Source organism: Crinia signifera, chromosome 7, assembly GCF_055691185.1.
Source record: "Crinia signifera chromosome 7, ASM5569118v1, whole genome shotgun sequence".
Taxonomy (NCBI): domain Eukaryota; kingdom Metazoa; phylum Chordata; class Amphibia; order Anura; family Myobatrachidae; genus Crinia; species Crinia signifera.
The window spans coordinates 153,013,722-153,036,006 of record NC_139223.1 but is presented as its reverse complement, the minus strand read 5'-3'; the positions used below and the strand labels follow the sequence as shown (position 1 = coordinate 153,036,006).

The 22,285-nt window shown below is 44.1% G+C and overlaps 1 protein-coding gene across 3 annotated transcripts in view; it reads right to left on the bottom strand.

The window, feature by feature from the left end:
* CCDC148 (coiled-coil domain containing 148) overlaps window positions 1–22,285 on the bottom strand; it is a 171,977-nt gene that overhangs the window by 13,945 nt on the left and 135,747 nt on the right. For all 3 annotated transcript variants that reach the window (XM_083154014.1, XM_083154016.1, XM_083154015.1), the window contains 4 exons: window positions 19,021–19,159; window positions 18,209–18,415; window positions 3,114–3,254; window positions 470–588 (listed from right to left, as the gene is read on the bottom strand). In XM_083154014.1, the coding sequence (XP_083010140.1) occupies window positions 470–588; window positions 3,114–3,254; window positions 18,209–18,415; window positions 19,021–19,159 (606 nt within the window). The remainder of the gene's footprint in view (window positions 1–469; window positions 589–3,113; window positions 3,255–18,208; window positions 18,416–19,020; window positions 19,160–22,285) is intronic.

Genomic DNA, 22,285 nt, shown 5'->3' with positions numbered 1-22,285 from the left:
TAGCTGTTATTTTTGGGCAATGCACAACAGAAAGGAAAGCCTACAGTATGTCACTTGCTATAGCAGTGATTTTCAACCTTTTTACCTTGCGGCACACTAAATAAGATTTTAAAATTGCCAAGGCACACCATGTGATCCCCACAGGGTAAAACACATTCCCCTTAAAGGAAAAAAAAGCAAACCTATTGGCCCCCATATAAAAAACAATCACACTGGTCCCCACAGGTAACAAAAATAAAATATATTGGCCCTTTACATGAATAAAGAGACCAGCAAATAACAGTTGAACTGGTGGTGGCTATAAACTAGTTTGGGCATCTCCAGATCTGGGGGCACACTTGAGAACAGCTCAAGGCACACTAGTGTGCCACGGCACAGTGGTTGAAAAACACTGTGCTATAGGTTATAGAACACGTGTGCCCATAGCAATAAGCCTAATATGCCACCGTTTGAGCAGTGCGACACTTGCCGTTCTCTGTCCTTCTCCGCTTGTTGAGCCATTATTTTCCTCAGCTCCTCTAGGCGTTGTTGATCTCGGCTCTGTAGCTGTTCCCACGCTCGCTGTTTCTCAGTTTTATACTTTTGTATCTGTCGCGTGAGGCAAAACGAAAGTTCAGATTAAAATGTGCCTAAGCCTGCGTGACAAGCCATACCAAAGGAAATCCCAAATGCCAGAATATCTTGATATTTTTTCTTGCAAACACTGTTATGTATAAATGTGCTGTGAGGCTTGAAATCCCAGGCTTTGTTTTCCTGTGGTTTCACTGTTGATTTAATTTCTAACTAACTGGAAACATTTATAAGACAAAGCGACGCATTCCGTGATACATCCCACCTGCACATAAGAACAAAATGCTGTTATAATCTATATCTTTTCTTTTTATATCACATCAACAGCAGATGTCTCTGGGGAAGATTTACTAACATTTCTACAAGGCAAATCACACCAATCAGATCCTAGCTCTCATTTCCTAGAGTGTAGGGCATACTTGCCTACTTTAAACGTCTGGGGGGGAGGGCGGATTTAAGGCTGACATCACTTGCCCCCTCCCCATGCCGGAAAACTCTGTGATTCGCAGGCCACGGAGAGGGGGCAGGGCTTAAGTGCAGTGAAATGTCACGATCGCGTCAATTAAGCCCCGCCCCCTCACCATGGACCCGCGATTTGCGGTAACTTACCCAGCAGGCAAGGGGGGAGCGGGGGCTATGAACAGAAAGCGGGAGACTTGCCCACCTTTCAGGGGGGCCGGGAGGCGGACCCGATTTTCGGGAGGCTCCCGGCTATTCCGGGAGGGTAGCCAAGCCTGGTGTAGGGGGTAAATTTACTAAGATCGGCCGTAAATGGCCAATGCCTGTACAAACCTGTATGAGCGGGATCAGCCATCAATGGCCCTAAAATATGACCTGAGAATATAAATAATTTACTAAGCATCCTCAGGATTCCTATTTTCCGATGAAGTCATTCATATTTGGCTGCCAACAGCCAGATATGTGGGACCTGGCTGCATCGCACGGATCAGTGCCCTGTGTAAAAGATAGGCAAAATAAATAAATAATTGAAAAATCCGCCGTGCGGTCCCCCCACCCAGCAATAACCAGCCCTGGGCTCATTGAGCTGGTCTTGGTTGCAGAAATTTTTGCAACTAGGACCAGCTCAATGAGCCTAGGGTTGGTTATTGTCGGACGGGGGGCCACACTTAGTTTTTTTATTTATTATTTTTTTATCCTACTTTTTTAAACCGTATTTTCCTGAAGCCTGTCCGAATGGGTTTCCCCATGAAAACACTGGGTATTACCATGGGTATGCAGGCGGGCTGATGCCTGAAGAAAGCCATCCGCCCTGTCTCCGCCCCAGCGGGTGCAAATATACAGATGGGGCCATGCACATCTAGACGTGCCTTAGTGCGCCGGCGCGCCAGCCATCAGAACTGTATCGCTAACGCAGCTTCGCAGCTTACCGGGTCAATCAGAATGACTCCCTTACTGCTGAATTCATCTCCGAATGATTGTAAATTTGCCGATCACATAGAATATACAGTATGGCCATGTTCTATCGAAGGTGTATACATTTGTACAGCCGAATGCGGTTGATTTACAATATTTATACGGCAAGGTCAGCCATGTTTGTGTACACATCCCCTCACATGCTAGTGGGGGATTGAAGCAACGGGAGAGGGGGTTCGGCCAGGTGGTGAACATAAGCAGCCTAGTGAACAGCTCGGAATCAGGCCCTTAGTGAGGTCATGCTGCGAGTGTGTAGACTGAACTGATTGCAAATGGAGGCAGGAGAAAGTGTTCCTTGATAATGATAGTGACTATCAAACTAAGCATCCGGCTAAGGGTGGTGAAGTCACATAGATGTGAGCAACTCGGCAACAGCAGATACAATAGGAGTGTCATTTGCTTGAAACAAATTTTGTCCTTTGGACTTTTTCACAAAGTCAATGACATCAGCGAAAATGTAGCCTATCCAATCACTTGAACGTAATGCCATCATTGAGAATGCAACCTATCCGATCAATAGAAAGTAATGACATCAGAGAAATTGCAGCCTATCCAATCGCTAAAAACCAGTGGGGTTACTGAAGATGAAAGCATCCAATCGCTAGGAGCCAATGTCGTCAGTAAGACAGGAAGTATTGAAAACCGATCTAGTCACAAGATGGATGCCTGCACTCTACTGTATGTACGTCATAGTTACACTTTAAAGCAGCTTTGCTTTGTATTCGGTTATAAATATAAATACGGCGGCTTATCAACGTCTGGATAAAGTTTGCTTTGCATAGACTTGCTGAGATGTGACGAGAATATACTGCAGTGCAGGGTACTTGACTGCAGCACTCCCACAGGCTCTGTAGTACTGTTACAAAAATCCACATTTACAGAATTATTCCGTATATGTTACACTCGCAGCACAATGCAGTATGGTGAGATTTAGTTCCTTTGAGGCATTAATAGCTTTAGCTGCATCTTAAACTAGCTTTCCTAGAATGCCGTGTAAACACAGCTACCCAATATATTACCGGCAGTAACAAATATTTTTAATTAGGATGCAATGAGATATTCCTTGTAATCTCTTAAATAATATATGCGAATGATTAGAGTGTTTATACTTTTTCCTTTTTGTCTGCTCGGTGAAGCTTTTCTCTTTCTATTCTGTCTCTTTCTTGTTGTTCTTCCTCTTGTTGTCTCCTGGCAGCGATAGAAGATTCTAATCTCGCAGCTTCCTCCTGGTGCGCTCTCCACTGCATGACCTAAAATGCGATTGGGGGAAAATATCAACTATATGAAACAGATTATACATAAATAAACAAGAATATGACTTGATATGTAAAAGGTGCGTTCGGTATAGTTGTGACCAGTTTGTAAACAGAAAAAAAATAAAAGTAATCATAGCTTGAATTCGCCCCTTAGAGATGAGGAGCAGCGTTATCATTTTATTATATGGAATGGACATTTTGCCATATTGATTTTACATCTATGCATACAGCATTCTGTATTATTATTATTATCATGGGTTAAAATGTGTGTGGGGAGGGAAGGGGGGGCTGCATTCCACCACCTGTAATGGTGAGGTGCATCTCTACTGAACCATCTTTGTCTTTCCCTCTTGTCCTAGGAGCTAGGTGCTCTGCATAATTGCTAGGCATCATCTTCGCTGTTGCACATAAAGCCCGGGCATTTGTTCCACATGTTAATAGATGTTGCTATAACAGCTAAATTACCATGAATATCACCAATAAAGAACAGTGGGGTAGATGTATGAAGCAGTCATAAGAGCTGAGAAGTGCACCAGTGGAAAAGTGGCCCATGGCAACCAATCAACAATCAAATAACATTTATAATTTGCGTACTATATATGTACAGAGCAGCTGATTGGTTGCCATGGACAACTTCTCCACTGGCACACTTGTGTCAGGAACCAGGTTGAATGGATCAGTCTGTTTTGTTTTCTGTTCAGTTTGTGTTTGGCATTTGACTCAATGGTGGCCTCCAGTGGTAGGTCTGTGCCATATCAGCTCAATATTCTGGGAGCTAATTATTCACTAGGCTGCGAGGTAATGAGCTCATTAAGCACAAGCTTGGGAGCTGCCTGGATCTCCACCAGGTGTAATTAATCACTTGAGCCCTTTATAGGGCAGGCTATCCTGCAAAACTCTGCCAGTGATAGCTTCCTGCAAGCTAATCCGGGTCCCTGCTTGCAAGTCTGTGCCCAGTCCCCGGACTCATCCTGTCCCAGTCCTGGCATCAGAGTCTGGCCTTTGGTTGGTGTGCCATCACACAGTTTTCAGTTCCTGTGCCCAGTCCAGTCTCACTGGTTATTCCCATCTCGGTTTACGTAAGTGCTCCTGTGGAGACTGGTTATTTTCCATTTGTTCTTTTGGAGAGCTGCCAAGCTCTTTTAGTTATTGGGCCGGTCATCCCATTGTTTAATTTGTTAGGGTTCAGGACTGCGCCCCGCCGTGGGCCAAGCCCATTTCCCCTCTCTGGCAGTTACCAGTTATTTACATTTGTTTCCTTTTGCTTGTCCTTTCTATGCATTTAATAGGCAGGGTCTCCCCGTTCGGTCCTGGTTTGTTTTGGGGATTCGCCTCTGGTGCTTGCGACTGGGTCGCATTCCCTTCATTGGCCAGGTACCGGCAGATAGGGGCATCTTTCAGTTAGGCCCATTAGTTAGATCGTTCTCTTGAGTTACCCCTGATGATCGCTCACCTCTTGTCCATCCCTAAGACCTGGCTGCATTGAGGTTGGAGCGGGCTTAACTCGCTCCTTCAGGCGCGGCGGCCACAGGTGAAGCCTAGTTCCCGCAGGGGTTTGTCATCTGCCTGGGGTACTCAATAGAGTCAGTGTAGGGTTCGCTGTGGCCGTGCTAACCAGCGGACCCAGCTACGGGCTCACGCCTGACCTCCAGCTCCCTGCCTCCTGTAGTCTCCCCAGCGCTCAGGCAGCAACCTTAACAACTTGTGCTCTTTTATCACTGCTTCATACATTTAGCCCAGAAATGATAGAGTTGTACTTTCATGGTGCAGCAGCAGAATTACCTCACAACAACCCTGCCCTTTCTATGAGACACAGCTTTCTTCTCTTCTAGAATATCTGGGAGGTGTTCTCCTTAACTCCTGGGCAAGGATGCAACTTTCCAGGTTAAGACAGGAGGAAGAGGGGTGTGGTGCTACAAATTCAATGATAGCTACCCTGCCCCCATGTGGCGCTGTATAACAAGGGAGTGGCCATTAGTCAGCGATTCATTTCAAATTGCATCATCAATTTCCCTGTCCTGCCCACTTCACATGATTCAGATGTGGCTGTAGTAAGCACCGTTGCAGCTTTCTCGTAAACTTAGTCGGTCTGAATCTTCTTTTCATTACATTTGATTTATTGTATCCCCTCAATGCTGTGGGACATGAAATGCATTATAAGTGAATACCAAAAATGTAAAACAATTGTATGGCTGAGACCAGAATGGCTTTCTATATAATGTAGTGATCCGATGCAGACCCTAGAAGCTGATTTATATGCACATACGTACGTCTCTGAACCTACCGGGCCCCAGGACTGGGTCAGGCCGAATATCAAGACGGATGATGGAACAGGGAATGACAGCCCATTCACAGAACAGGGAACGATTCACCACTGCCTATGTGTGAATATTTACGTAGAAAACAATAATAGACACAACTGTCAAGGTCACGACCCTAAAAGTTGCAGTTAGACATGGCGCTGCCCCAGAGATCTTCCTTGCTAATGTCCCTAATTTGGGAGATGATTGGTTGGCAACCCTATGAACTAGGATGAGCCGTTCAATAAGTAATTTCAACCTCCATTGCTAAAATCCTCATCAATGGCACTTGTATTTCACAGTCAATAATACAGCCAGTAATGAATATTAAAGCCATCCTTACAAATGTTATGTGTACGATAACCAAGACTGATCTTTAGGAAAACGAGGGAGGCAGACAATGCTCTTTAATGACTAAATTATGAATATACATGAAATATTGTCAAAGTGGGAAATGCTTTCAACGTTTTTAGCAGTCTTCGTTTATTTAATGTCTAACTAAGGTTGTGTGATCTTGACAGAGAAAATAAATTCCTTATTGATTGGCTCCCGCTTTGAGAAGTAGCAGATTTTTCTCAGCTTGGCATAAACGATGAAACTGACATGAGAGGTTTTCAGTAGCTCGGGGTGTTACTGAGCAGATGTTCTTTAGATAAATTGCACAGAACAAATGTGGATCCCTGCCCAATACTTCAAATAACGAGAAAATGACAAACTATTGATACTAACGGTACCTCGAAGAGCAGATTAATCAGAGAAATTGTATTTTGCAAATGTCTTTTACAGAAATATGATCGACTATCATAGGTTAACAGAACAATGTTCAAGGATCAACCTAGGGACAACATGAAAGAATCAGCCTCAATACATAAAAACACTTGTATCCAGTATTTATAGTAAGAAGCTATGAGAAAATGTACAGTAGGTAGCAGCCTCTGATAATTGCAGAACTGTTGAATTTCCAGCATTACTGCAAGCAATAGAATGGGGATGCGGTTAATTTGCCGGCGGTCGGGATCCCGGTGGTCGGAATCCCGACACTGGAATCCCGACCGCCGAAATCCCGAAACTTTCTCCCTCCGTGGGTGTCCACGACACCCATAGAGGGAGAATAAAATAGCGGGCCGAGCGTAGCGAGGCACCGGGCCCGCTTCGTGGCGAGCGCAGCGAGCCCGCAAGGGGGGGCGATCCATGTCCCCCCCTTGTCGGGATTTCGACCACCGGGATCCCGACCGCCGGGAAATCGTATCGGATCCATAGAATGCAAGAGAATGTCAGGTGGAAAGTTATGAGCAACCTGCCTGAAACGGTCTCAGAGGGATGCAAGTCGCCGTCCAGTTATCTCACTTGCCTCTGTCTATATTTAAGTTAAAACTAATTAATGAATGAAAAGTTTAAGGTAACCTCCCCCTAATTTGGGTAACTATAGGGACATACACAAGTTGAGATCTCCGTGCTGAGTGTTCTAGGGTGTCCCGGTGGCTAGATCGTCTATACACACGTAGCGGTGAGTGTAGGGGCTATCTGTGCTAACCAGTGTCCTGGCTAGTACTATGGTGTAGAAATCCATTCTATGTCTCAGTGAGAGAAGTTAGGTGACCTAGAGACACGTCTCCTCATTCAGCGCAACCTTGAGACAGGGCCGTCTTTACAGCATTGTAGGCCCCAGGCAAAACAATGCAATTGAGGCCCTTCCAAATCCATTCACAGGAAAAATGTAAACAAAAAAAATCTTAACACGCCCTTCTGTGGTTCCATGTAATCTCTCTGCTTGCTTTCATGCAGTGAATATTTGTGTGTGATTTACAATCAGAGAGACCAGGCAGAATTATCTACTGCCTCCCAAGAAGCTCAGTAGGCAGATGCCCCCACAACCCAATCTGCCCCAGATCGATGGCCCCTAGAAGTGTGGGACCCTTGGGCAGCTGCCCATTGAACCCATATGTTAAGATGACCCTTCCTAGCTAGTCTAGATAACTGAACAGGAAGGAGAACTGATATAAATACTAGGCTAAAATAACTGGTACGCTGCCTTATAAAAAGAAACTGGCACTTGCTGGAGGCCTTGGAAACAGGAGTTCTCGCCTGCACACAGGTCTGCATACTGCTGGTTACGAGTGGTAATGCACCATGGAATGAATGTGTACTTTGCACGCTGATATTAGATGTGCACTCCCCAGACTGTGCATGGTATGCTCACTGATGTCAGATGTGCACTCTATAGGGTGAGTGGTAATGCACGCTGATGTTGGATGGATTAGCGCAGAGCACTAGGCCTAATTTATGTTATCAAGTGAAGCTGCCTATCTGACATGAAAGGAGATGTCCACCGGAGCCATCTCAAACTCATTTGCAGTTTCACATCCTATATGTAAAAACAAGAAACATCAGGGCTAAGGAATGGCCTATGGCTACTCAGACTGTATGCAGTAGCAGATGCTCACAGCCATCAGCAGATACACGCCCAGAAAATGGCCATGACACGTCAGCAGTTTCCAAATCACTCCCCGTAAACACTCCGTTAACATCTGCAACTTGCATATGGCCAACGATGAAAAACGGAGCAGGATTTACCGCAGGATGGCCTTGCGCATGCGCACTATGAGCCGTATACATGCGCAGTTATTCAATTATCGGCCGGCCTGTCTATTCGCCGCCATGCGATCAGGTCTAAATAACCCCTTTGGAACAGTGGTGGGGATGAAAGAGATGATGCAACATAATTGAGAGTGGAGGTGAAGGTTGTTGCAGAAGTAGGCTGTCCGGGTGGTGAAGGTCATGTGGTGGCTAGCAGAGAGAGAAGAGCTTCAAGGGAGGAGGAGTGTGTGTTGAGATGGTGGATTTGGGTGTGAGGAGTGGTGGAGGAGATCATAAATTGAAGAGAGTGGTGAAAGAGGTGAAAGGAAATGGGAAAGTCAAAGAGAGCACAAAGATAAGTAAAGATGAGGCCAGTGAGAGAGAGAGAGAGAGGGGGGGAGAGAGAGAGGGGGGGGAGAGAGAGAGGGAGAGGGGGAGGGAGAGGGGGAGAGGGAGAGGGGGAGGGAGAGGGGGAGAAAGAGAGAGAGAAATGAGAGCGAGAAACATATAAATATTTAAATCAAATAATGTCATGAGTGTACTAAGACAAATTAGCATTCTATATCTTTTATAGACAATGTCTTTCTAGAACAGTGCAAACTTTTTTTTTTTTAATGGAATGCAATTATTCACTTTTTTTCTTTGATGGGAATTTAAAATAGCTGATGGCAATTAATCATGGGCTTTTTATAATTATATTTAATTTTTTGATAATTATATTTGATTTTTCATTCACAAAGCTCTTTTTATACTGCAATTATGGAATTATAATCTTAAAAATGAATGATTAATTATTTCTGATGGTTAATAAATCTAAGCAAATAACACAAGAATAAGTGAAGGGTGTCATCCAGATGTTGAGGATTATATAGAGATCTTGCTAAAAGAGACACAAAGGGAGAGACTAGAGCTTGGTACACACTAGGTGATATATAGGCAGTTTGGGCATATAGCGATCCCGTGCACATCTACACACGATACGTTTGTGAATGACATAATTGACAGCAGGGCCGGTGCTTCCACTAGGCAGCTTTAGGCAGCTGCCTAGGGCGCAGGAACCTGAGGGGCGGTCAGCTGTCACTGCATAGCGCAAAACACAGTAGCCACACAGAAAAAAACAGTAGCCCGCCGCCCTCCATTCGCCCGCCCGCTACCCTCCATCCAGCCAACCGCTGCCCTGCATCCAGCCGTCCGATGCCCTGCATCCATTTACCTGCTCGCCTCCATCCGCCCGCCCGCCTCGAGTCCATCCGACCTCCCGCCTGCCTCCATCCACCCGCGGCTTTCGGCCTCCATCCTCCCGTTACTGCTACCTTCCCTCCGGCCGCCTCTGCTACCAGCGTGTCCCGGATCCATAGTCAGTAGGCGGCCGAGGACGGAAGCAGTGTGACTGCCGACAGTGCCCAGCATCACCAGAGACCCGACACGAACAGCGGCATCTGGCAGCCGGCCAGCACCTGAAGCAAATCCCCGCACTTTTATGAGAGGTGAGGGGATGCCGGGCTAGAACAGGGGGGGGGAGGGGGAGGGGGAGGGGGGGAGGGGGAGGGCGGGAGGGGGGGGGGCGGGCGGGCTACTGTGCGTTTTCTAGTTTGCCTAGGGCGCAGACGAACCTTGCACCGGCACTGATTGACAGACATATTGCATTTGGCTGTGTGTACAAATGATTGCAGCACTGATTATTGGGGCTTATTCAAATGCCTGTCTAGCTGGATGAAAGGTCTGACATCGAGCAGCCAATATGGCAAATTGCATTTTCCATTATCTAGTTATCTAGTTGAGGTAACCGCCGTTACTCGGATTTGGTTGTGCAATTAGCATTACTTGAACTTTATCCTTCTCTTTAATTTAAAAATGTCTTCCAACAGGCCCATGAAGTGGCTGCCCAGTGTCATTTTTGTTGATGGGGTTTCGCTTGTAGCCATAATCCCAAATCTTTTTTTCAAGGTTTTTTAGGGGGCAATGCCTTTGGCTTTTTTGGATCTGTTTTTTTTTTTTGTAGTTTTTTTTTATTATTATTATTTTTGGAATTTTGTAAATTTTGGGGTGTTTTTGCATTTGTAAATGTATTTTGTGGAAATAACACCAGGAACCCAAGCATTTAGTTATGCTTCCCAGACCATTTGTCATAAATCTGTGACATTTCCATCGAAATCCATCCAGCTGAAAACACAGAACACAATCCCGGGTCAAAGGTCTGAATGGCGTACACCAACTTCACATCGGACAGAGGTCTGGGTTACTCCAATAGGCACCCCAGACCATTTGGCATTCCTCTCTGAAGTTCTAGCGGAAGGCCCTAAACATGGTGTGTCGGGCATACACCTCTCATTGGTGTCTAAATGCATATTGGACAAATAAACAGACAAATAACAGACAACAAATATGTAAGAGATGCTCTAAATGGCTATATTTATACATTTTTGCAAATTTGCCTTGCTAAATTACATCTCTTAGCACCACTATTAATAATGATAAGCGGTGCTACATTGCAGCAATTTATCAAGAAACTATAGCGAGGACAGCGCATACTTTAAAACACTGTGCACAGAATGATTAGCAGTTTAGTGGTAAGTGCGGTTATCACTATAGTTACGGAGCAATGATATTTTAAGCAAAGGAGGAACGGGAGGAGCACCTGACATATCCAGAAGGGAATAGAAGACCCTTCTTCTGTCCGTCTAGCCCTATAGACAGAACAAGCCAACACCATCTGATGACGGTGATAAGGAGGAAACTCTTGGGTGGCAGGTTAACAACAAAGTGCATCCACCCAGCATACGTGCAAAGATACATATTTATTTCTGTGCACGTAATGCAGGTGCACTTACAGACGATTTTAATTCAACTCAGCATGTGTACACCGTATAACTTGCGAGAATGTAAATTCTACTTTTGCAACTTGTTTCACCTTCCAACAGTGTTTTTATTGTAACTAAGGTGACGGGCGCACTGCAGGTGATGTCATCATGTGGCGCCGTGGCACACACCCTGTGGTGGAGGGGGGAAATCACATAAATTAATATGTTATTGCCCTGACGAAAAATGCTCCTGTTGCTATGCTCTAAAGGCAAGTGTATGCATTTTCAATTCTGAGTACAGTATATACATATATATATATATATATATATATATATATATATATATATATATAAAAACATTATTATTTTTTTACAAAAAATTGGAGCTATTCAGGCCAGTTCTTCGTTTGACAATAACCTCTCTTATTCCATCACCTGGAGCAGAACATAAAAGTAAAAACTGACAATTTCATTCTCACCGCACAGGAACCATCATGACAACAAAATGACAATGACTTCAAAGTTTCAAAGCTCTCACTTGTATCTTCCTAAAGGAGCAACATTTTTTACTAGAACATCTTTCTTCTTTATGATACAAAGCACATACAGATATATCCTCCTTTAACAATCATTTAGGCTTGGAGTATATTAGATTGAGTGACATTGACTTAAAAAAAAAAAAACAGAAACATAAAAAACAAACTCCATGGGGTAAATGAATAGTGTGTTTGCTGGAACCAATGAAATAATTGTAAGAAAACTCCTCTAGTACTCAGACACTCTCCAGTACGGTCAATAATCTAACCAATAATCAGAGCCAATAATCTAACCAATAATCAGAGCAGTCCCATTCATTCCTATGGAATGACTTGTCTGTGACTCATGATCCTGATTAAGGGCCGGCTTCAGCTTCATTAGCAGAAATCTGAAACACAGGTGTGTCCGTACCTTTTTCCGGGTGGTTGTGCGGTGTCACACACAGCTGCTGTGAAACCTCTGTGATCGCCGCAATATCTGCAATGCTATCGCAATGCAGGGTGGGATTTTTTATACTGGGCGGCTTCACCCTGTGCTGCTTTTCAACCATTGCTGGAAGAACATAAGTTGGTGGTGGAAGTGTTATTGTCTGGGGATGTATTCATGGCATTTTCTGGGCCCGCTCATCCATGTAGAAGGCACTCTTGACCGATTCGGTTATTAATCCTTGCAGACCACGTGCACACATGCATGCTGATCGTCTTCCCTTGGGCGGTTGGGATCTTCCAGCGAGACAATGAGACATGTCACATGACTAGAAATGGCCGCCAGTGGTTGTATGAGCATGGCCAAGACTTTAAAGCACTTTTCTGGCCCCCTAATTCCCCAGGCAGAACAACATTAAGCTTTGAATCTTAAACCACGCACCCTCCAACATCTGTGGATGTACTGCAGTCAGCATGGTTCCAGATACCTGTGCCAACATAGCAGCAACTCATTGAGTTATTCCCAGCCCATCTAGATGATGTCCGTGCTGCTCACGATTGGTTACTCTGGTCATTAGACTATGTAAGATGATAAACATGGTCCCTGCATCTCTTAGAGGAAGCGGCAGGGATAAGGCTTTCTTAACGTTAGAAGCAAGATGGATTGTTAGATTAAATACTGTTCATCTAATTTGATTTAATAAAAATGTGTCAAATAATTGCTTATTATGACTTTTGTTTAATTGCTTCCTATGACTATGAATCTGTCTGACAGAATTACTGCTGATTACAGGATCGCCGTTACAATGTTTCTTTTGCCAGTTACAATGTTACGTCAGGTTTTGTCTATTGATATTAGAGATTGCTGCATAATGTATATGGACTGTGTTAACCTAGGGGATATTTGTCTGTCTTTCTCCGCAGTTGTGGGGTCTGTCTTGTGTTTATTGTTTCTATGGCAACGTAGGCTCCAGAGCCGTGCCATTAAAAGGTGCAGACCTACTATGTCACTAACACGTGCCCATGCCGGAAGCTTTATAATATAAAATGTGTGTGTGTGTGTGTGTGTGTGTGTGGCTATGTGGTCTAACTGCTTACATTTACAATACTGTGAAAGATATTCACATACAATCTTTTTTACGACATCAGTATAAAGGTCCATACATACTGGGTGATTTTGCCCAGCGTGTTACTGATTGATGATGGAGAAAATCGCTGAGCTGAAAAACACTCAGTGCATACACACTGAGTGATCTTCGCCCGTTTTAGCGATTTTCCCAGGGGTGGATGACTTTCCATAGCAGGAAGCAATGGAAAGTTGTCCACTGCACCGCTCATCTGCTGACAATACCAGCAGATGAGTGGCCGAGCCAGCGATGATGCAGGAATACACATCACCGCTCATCACTTCCCTGCACATACTGAGTGATTTTCGCCCGTTTTAGCAATTTTCCCAGGGGTTGACAGCTTTCCATAGCAGGAAGCTATGGAAAGCTGTCCACTCTGCCGCTCATCTGACAATACCAGCAGATGACACATCATGCAGGAACACACATCACCGCTCATCGCTGCCCCATACACACTGGGTGGCTTTCGAGCTGAAAGTAGTTCAAATGAGTAAACTGATACTTTCAGCTCAAAATCGCCCAGTGTTTGGGCCTTAAAAGACCGAAACTGGCATTTCAAAATGAAAGAGTCCAGAAAGGGGCTCCGTAAGTAACTTTTCCCTCTCCCCTTACCCTCCCTGCTTGCTGCCTATCCCATCTGGCAATGCCTTTTGACCCTAACACCCCCCCCCCCCCCCCACACACACACACACACACACACACACACACACCCATTCCTTCTAAGAGCCTAAACCTAATCCTCCCTCCCTGCAGCCCAACACTGACCTTTATAATGCATATATACTCAGTATAGTAAATGATATATTTGTTATTAATAGCAGTTTGAGGTAATTTCAGGTCACTAAGCCCTTAATGGGTTCATATAAGGTAAACAAAAAGGATGAAACAAGATGCATTCAATATCTAAAGACAACACATCATTATGATGCTAGTAAGTAAAAGGGGCTTTAAAAAAGTATTTTGCTTAGTGCTGCAAATGCTGGTAAAACGCAAGTGAATAATGCATGTGGGGAAGTGTCCTTACATGTACAGGGCTTCACATATTAAAATCAAACCTATCAGCTTAAATGTAAATCTTTGCTGTGAGTTACTACCAAATGTATCACCATGTGCCTTTAACCCCCAATAAACCTTCCCAGCCCCAGGCCAATAATTCGCAATGCTCGTATACAATGGAGATTATATACCTGCAGTGCCTATGTTTCCACATAACAATGTCTGGATGACTTGTGCAGTTATGCATATTCTGATGGCAGGAGCCTGGCAGAACAGGGATCTTTATAGCTTAATGTGAGCTCTGAGAGAATGCATTAGCAGGGAACATTTTGCAGTGGCTACAGAGCCATCCACCCACAAGAAAGTATTCTTTATACATCCTTGTGGCAGAAATCAGGTTTCCTGCTGTGCACCGTACTGCCTCACATTGTATGTGAGTGGGATGTTTGTTATTTCTGATTAGTACTCGGTGGGTTTAGCCAGCGAGATCTAGCACAGATTGGGGCAGATGTATTAAGCCTTAACAAGAGATAAATGCAAGGGTAATAAAGAGAGATAAACGTCCAGCCAATCAGCTCCTTACTGACTTTTTTTCAAACACAGCCTGTAGCATGGCAGTTAGCAGGTGATTGGCTGGACGCTTATCTCTCCTTATCACCCTTGTATTTATCTCTTGTTAAGGCTTAATACATCTGCCCCATTGGGCCTAATTCATGTTGTCTCAGCCTATAGCAAATTCACTGAAGGGAATGATTGTGCGGCTCTGCGCATGCGTATCAGGGAATATACACGTGTGCAGGGCCACTGTCCGAACACTTTCACTATCACAGTCACCAAGGCATTCGACACAGAGGGGGGCGAGCAGTGGGCAGACAAGGGGCTCGCACATGAGAAAAACGCTGGGCGTCCACATGCGAATGCAGGCAGGTCAAAGTCTGCACGGTGCGGACACCTGACGTCACATGACATCAGCGACCGACCCGTTCTCGGCCATTTTACGAAACATATAAGTCAGTGTAAACTTTTATTTGCGGACGTCTAAAAAAATAATTTGATGGTCAAAGACCATCGAATGATTTTCTGGCTGTACCATTAACATGCACCCACATATATTTGCGGGGCAGCGGGAGGCGGGAGTTCCTTTGCCCAGTAGGTGCCGTCACCCCGCTCACTAAGCAGTGAGCAATCGCTGCTTAGCGAGCCAATGTGAATTAGGCCCATTATCTGTATGAACTAGTGTGACTGCTGCGATCACTCACTATGGGTTTATCACAGAAGAACTTGTTATGAGATTGACCGCAGGAGCTATCACTGTATCGTACTTCCCACCTTTCTTCCTCTCCTCTCCAAAAGTTTTACAGTATTTATCATTATGATAGGGAGATCTTCTGTGGATGTAGGCTTGCTCAAATCCTTCGGTCTTTTCATGTAATCTCAGACAGACTTGATGATGTTAAGATCCGGGCTTTGTAGGATCAATATCATCATATCCATGACGCATTGGCCTTCTTTACGCTGACGCTAATTCCTAATGACATTAGAAGTATGTCCTGTTGCAGAATAAATTTGCAGCCAATCATTATTGTACTCTCCAGGCCTTCTGCCAACAAGCTGCCTTCAGTTACAGCCAAATATTTCACATTTTAACTCATCAGTCCAGAGCACCTGCTGCCATTTTTCTGTACCCCAGGTACTATGTTTTCGTGCAGATTCGAGTTGCTTGGCCTTGTTTCACATCAAAAGGTATGGCTTTTTGGCTGCAATTCTTCCATAAAGACCAGTTGTGGCCAGACTTCTCAGAACAGTACATCGTTGTACCTGGATCTCACTGGTTTCTGCCACTTCTGAACTGATTGTGAAGGGAAGTAAGCATGATGTGTCTGATGTACTAATAGGCCCTACATACATGCCGATGTGTGTGGGCTTTCTAGCTACACTAGGTCGCTGAGCACACAGTGCGAGCTGTCAGCGCCGTGTACTGAGCGAGCTGACAGCGCTAGTGTTCTCTGGTGGAGAACACAGGCGATCAGCGAGATTTATGCACACTGACCACAAATCTCGGCCAGCAATAGTGACACACAGAGATGCGCATTGCTGTCACTATAGCCCCTACACACACAATGATGTAGGAACATTTTCTAAGCGACTTTGGCAAAGTTGCTCAGAATATGCCTTAATATCGGGGGCATAAGATTCCTTGGCTAACAACTGCGTCTAAGGTCCTCAACATTGCATGTTTATTTGTGCTTCTTCAAAAGAGCTTAGACAGCACATCTTAAACCCTGCATTCTATTGATGCAGAATCACAACCTTGTATCTTGTTGCTGTGCTCAGTCTTGCTACGGTGTATGCCCAGTGACATGAAACTCTCTTCCACAACCTCCCATTTGTAGCAGTTTGGCTGTTCCTTACCCAGTTTTAAACCTCCTACACCGCTGTTTCTGTTTCAGTTAATGACTGTGTTTCAACCTACATATGAAATTGATGATCTTTATCACCTGTTTGGTATAATTGGTTAATCACAAATCTGACTATAATCCTACAAAATTCCTGATTTTGTGCAAGTGTACCTAGAAGAACTGATGCTGTTTTGAAAACAAATGGTGGTCACTCCAAATATTGGGGTAGATCCTATTAATTGTGAAGGGTGCGAGGTGCAATTCCAATGGTGTTAAAATGCTGGCAACAGCACCTGAATTACCAGATTCCGCATGATTCGCAGTCCCAGATTCACCCCCTGGCTGTACCCGGACTCCAAAATATTTTTAACAAAATCATATACAAGTTTCAACTTCTTGATTCACTTCTGTGCCTTGTGAGAGCTGCATGTCTGCACAGATGTCTACCAATTAGAGTTCAGTGAAATTTTACATTTCCAATAAATATTCATCTCATTCCGCATTTGGCAGTGAAATTTTACATTTCCATTCATCTCATTCCGCATTTGGCAGTGACATTCTGAATATTTTGCCAGGAGAATTTGGCCATAAGTGTATCCAGTCCTACCCCAACCTCACCAAACAGAATAACTGTCAGCGTCCCAGTAGTGCTTATTCTGTGAAATGCGCATTTACAAATACAGGGGTAATACTGATTTGGACGCATCAGCACAAGCTCTAAAACCAAGTAGCACGTATAAATAGCAGATGCTAAATTGGAAACATCACAAGATGCGTTCAGTTCTGCATATGTGCCAGGTTTTCTTCAGTTGGAAGTACACCCTGATGCACGTACACTCAACATGGGTCATAAGCACAAGTAAAAAATATTTGATTATATTTAATTATTTAATATTTGTCTTAAAAATGTTTTCACCCTTCGGTTTGTGTTAAATAAAGAAAACCTTTACAATATATCAAATGCAACGGGCCTTAAGGGGCCTACACACGGGGAGATGCTGAAGCTATCTGAGATATGCTAGATTGCTTGGAACGCTCAGCATGATCGCTCAGCACACAGCGATGTGTGCTGAGCGATCTGTCAGGGCCAGTGAGAACACTGGCCCTGACACCGGTGATTACTAGATTTATCCAGCATGCTGGAAATTAACCGCCGGGCGATAGCATTGCGCTATGGCCCCTACACACTGAGCTATGTAGGGGCATTTTCTAAGCGATCAAGTGAGATCTCTTAGAAAATACCCTGAAATCACCCCGTGTGTAGGTCCCATTAGAGATTGGAGTATCTTGGCACCAGGTCAGTGACTTCCATGTGGGGTGCTTATGGCCTAAACCTCATACCCTCTAATTGACACGATTAAACCGTAAGCACACCGTAAGCAGGCCTGGCTCTACCATTAGGCAGGTTAGGCAGCCTCATAAGGGCTTTAGAAACTGGTGGCATCCCTGAGACTGAGTAGCGAAAAATTAAGGATAACACAGAGAGGCATCCTAGCCTCGGCTGTGATTGTATGTGACTAAGTATCGGCTATGAAGCAAATAAGATGCAAAATTCAGGAATAAGTAGAAATTGCTACTCAGAGTGGAGCATCCAAGTCATATCATGCATCTCACACACTATGGTGCAAAAAAAGCTAGGTGAATTGGAACACATGTAGAAATATCATGGTGACCTATGTTTGGATCCTGAACCACAGACATTTTTTATACATTCAATTTAACATGAGGTAAACAGACGTTTCAAATAAGAAAGCTTAGAAAATAGTGAAAAGAAAGTTCATTTTACCTTGTCCTTAAGTTCCCCGCAGATCTCTTGCTGCTGCTTTCTGTCGTTTGCCAGAATGAGTTCTGTTTCATATGCAGAACAGGCTTCCGCAATGGTCATTACGGCCTTGAAGACAAAGTCTTTCTTATAGCGAATCCAGCTATCCATCAGTGCTCTTCTTTGATCTTTAGTGAAGCGATGCAAGTCAAAGATCTTTTCATGGTCCACCTACCCAGCGAATTAAAATGTAAGGAAAAAAAGCTCAGCTCTCTGCACTCTCGCACCTACAAGTACGCAACAATGGTCCATGAATTGAAAATCACTAGGAAAATTATGAATTACACTGGAGATAAGGTGTAAAGGTTCATACACACTGACCAATTGTGATGACCAATTTCCCTTGAACTGGATGAAAGATGTTGATGAAAGACGCTGACGAAGGACGAACAATCTTGCTACAGTCTAGGCTTTTTTTTTAAAGATATCCAAATTGAGCTGCATGCACAGTTGACAAACAATCTTGATGAACAACTGGCGGGTTGGCGCATCATCATTCGTCGTTCATCACATAAACACTGAAAGATATTTTGACCAATATCATTCAGAAGGGCCAGAATGAAAGAAATTGGAAAAACTGGTCAATAAAATTGTACGGTGTGTATGCACCATTACATTTAGAGAGTGATACAAACAAACAATTTCTTTCATGCATGTAATATATTCTATACTGTGAAGCTTAAGACTTTAATAGCTGTAGTACAAGCCTGTCCCATGGGCTAGTAGTGGCACGTAAAAGATTTGTGGTAGGTTTGTTAAACACGAAGAACTCTCACCAATTCTTTTCTTGGTCTGTAAGGAAGGTGTCTAGACAACATGTCCAAGTATAAAGTCCTCCTATTGGTAAGGTCACATGGATACTGGGTGATAATTGCTTGATAAATCCAGTGATCTTCTTTACTCCACTTGCAGCCCCTAGGGGAAAAAAAAAACACAAAAACTTTTTAGAAAGCCTAGTAATGTACAGCTGATAGTTCTGCCCTATTTAGCACATCTGATTGAGTACTGCTGTTGGGAACCATATTTGATGAGAAACGGTAAAAATTATTATGGTCAAGAAGCCAGTTGGACAATTTCCAAGGGTCAAAGTCAACAATTACAAACAAGTTTAGGTTAAACAGTTTTCCATCTCCATAATTTTCATAGATCTAGTGTTTGTTTTTCCTATATCATTAGAGCAGTATAACTCAGTGTAGTTTCATGACTCCAGGTTTTGCCATCTGACTCTTTGGGATATGGCATGCCTATTGCGATTTTCTACACCCTGAAAGCCCACATGCACTGATATTGGGCCTGATTCAAAGACAAACATAAACCATATGTAGGTAATCTTCTGCAAAATTGCTTGTAGAGCGATGTTTAGTTGGTGGGACCAGTTGCGGTGTTAACATGTGCGCGTGGGCCCCGATTCCTGGGAGTAGCATATATTCTGACATCGATTTACTGGCCTTGCAAGCTGGCAGCAGGTGGCCCAAATTCCTGGGAGTAGCATATATTCTGACATTGATTTACTGGCCTCGCAAGCTGACAGCAGGTGGCCATTTTGGCAAAGTTAGGCTTACTCAGCCATCTTATCCTGCTGCCACCATGACCGGTGATCTGAGATGCTGGCAAAGGGTTCTGCGGACCATATACACAGCAGTTTCTAAATGCAGGAGCAACAGGTTAACTTTAATATGCAAACACAAATGAATAAAAATAGGACGATGATTGAGCCCAAACAGGAAAATGTACAGGAAAAACATATTGCAATTACATTTACAATATAACAGCATCTGCTTATCCTAACATGATGTCAGTTTACTACCAGGATGTTAAGCACATTCTTCTAGCAGCTTCCTACACATATCTCTTCAGTGGTCTGCCTTGCGGAAGGATTCACTATACAAACTTAATTGACATTTGCACCAGTGCTGGGTTTGTTCTTTCAACAATTAACATTTTGCACCTCCTAAGTACTGAGCATTTTAAGAAGCATTTTGCCCAATTGAAAAATAAAAACACAATAAAGTGTTAAGTAACACAGTTCAGTGTCCCCTCATTCTCTTGATTCATATAATACATAAATGAGGCTAAAGTGGGCAGTATTTATCACACAAACTTAAATGCCTCATTAAAATGAATGAGGGATAATCCAAAGGAGTCGGGACTTGCTGGAGGTGAGCACGTGTTGGGAGCGACATGGGGATGCCACTAGAGGTGGTGCACCGGCGGTGCACAGTTGGAGGCACCACTGGTCACACCTACTGTATCGTGGTATGCCCAGAAACTTTCCGGGACAGCCCGCTGCGGCAGCGCAGCTGAGCCTGTAAAATTTCCGGACATACCAGCGAAGTGGTTAAGAGATTAATATCCAGCATGCTGGATGTTAAACACCAGGCGATAGTGACCATGCATTGCTATGGCCCATACCCACGGAGCAATGTAGGGGCATTTTCTAAGCGATCTCACTAGATCTAGTGAGGTCACTTAGAAAATGCCACTTTGTGTTTAGGCCCCATTGAGTCTTGAAACAAAGCTGTATTTCATATTTGCTGAACTAACTGTGAAATAAGCCATAGAACTGCTGTACACTCTAATGGCCCTGAAGCAACAGGAAATTGTAAAGGAGTCTGATTCTGCACTACAGACCATTGTTCTACATTGCAGGTTCATACATCTGTTCCTGTCAGGAACACTCTGTCCTCCCACATTTGTGCAGAAACCAGCACAGTATGACTTTCGGGTCCTTTTCCACACAAAAGATCTCTAATTACTCTGCCAAAGCAAGTCGTTGAACAGGGGATTTCCACAGAAACAAATAAACAATTTTTTGTGTTTAGAATCTCTCATTCAGAAAAGCGTGCTAGCATGATATGAGAGGAGATGGGGCGATGTTGTTGGATAATTACAAGACAATAGATGCTAAGGGGGCCATTTTTAATGTCAGTAACCAAACATTTATAGATGTGATGATGTACTAGATACGGCACTTAGTGCCCTACCACCCATATATGGAAAATTCTGTCTTAGGGGGCCATTCTGGTTCATTCGCTTGGATGCAAATTCGTATCCTTTCGACTGGCCCAGATCCCACCTTGTGAATGCTGGTACGCCGGCCCACCAATCCCAAGAGGCTTCCGTTCACACTGGCTGCGAATGGATGTTTTACATAAACACCAATTCGCATGCCACTGGGACCCTCCCACATCTTTCGATCAGCAAGTTGCTCTGAGCAACCTTACATAAGCGTGTACGCTCAGGGAGAAGTGATGTCAGCTGCCCTCCCACACACACATGTCTGTCACGGCTCCATTAGCATGGGAACACCCAGCGTTCTCATGGGAACGCCCATGAAACGCTGGGCATTCCCATATGCTAATGGGCCAGCCTGCCGCCCTCCATTCGCAAGCATGGGTGCGTGCACCCAGCGACCAGTTTGGTCTTCGTGGATGCATGCACCAAGCAAATGCACATGCGCAATGCAAAAACACTGGCCTGCGAATGGACCAGAATAAGGTCCTGACTGTAGTACGGGGCTATATGGTTTGTAGTCTCAGAGGATCACTAGACAATAGTAGTTACGGTTGTTAGGGCAACAGTAATTAGGTCAGGTGGAACATTAGGTCGACAGTCCATAGGTCAACCCCTATTTGTCAACAGGCAGAAGGTCAACACATAAAAAAGGTTGACATGCATTAGGCTGACATGGTCAAAAGGTCAACACAAGGAAAAGGTTGACAGGGAAAAGGTCGACATGATATTTTCAGGAGTTTTTGTGTTTCTATGTCGACAAAGGTGGACATGGACACCGTATTAGTGTACTGGGCCCCTTTGCTATGCTCCCCATGCTTCGGGCACGGTGCCTCGCTGTGCACGGCACACTATAATATTATCCCTCTATGCCCTCTGGGATGGTAAAGTATAAACAAGTCCGTTTAAAAAAAGAATCATGTAAAACTCATGTTGACCTTTTTCAATGTCGAACATTTGCTTGTGTAGACCTTTTGACCATTTCGACCTTCTGCCTGTCAACCAATAGTGGACGACCTATTGACAGTT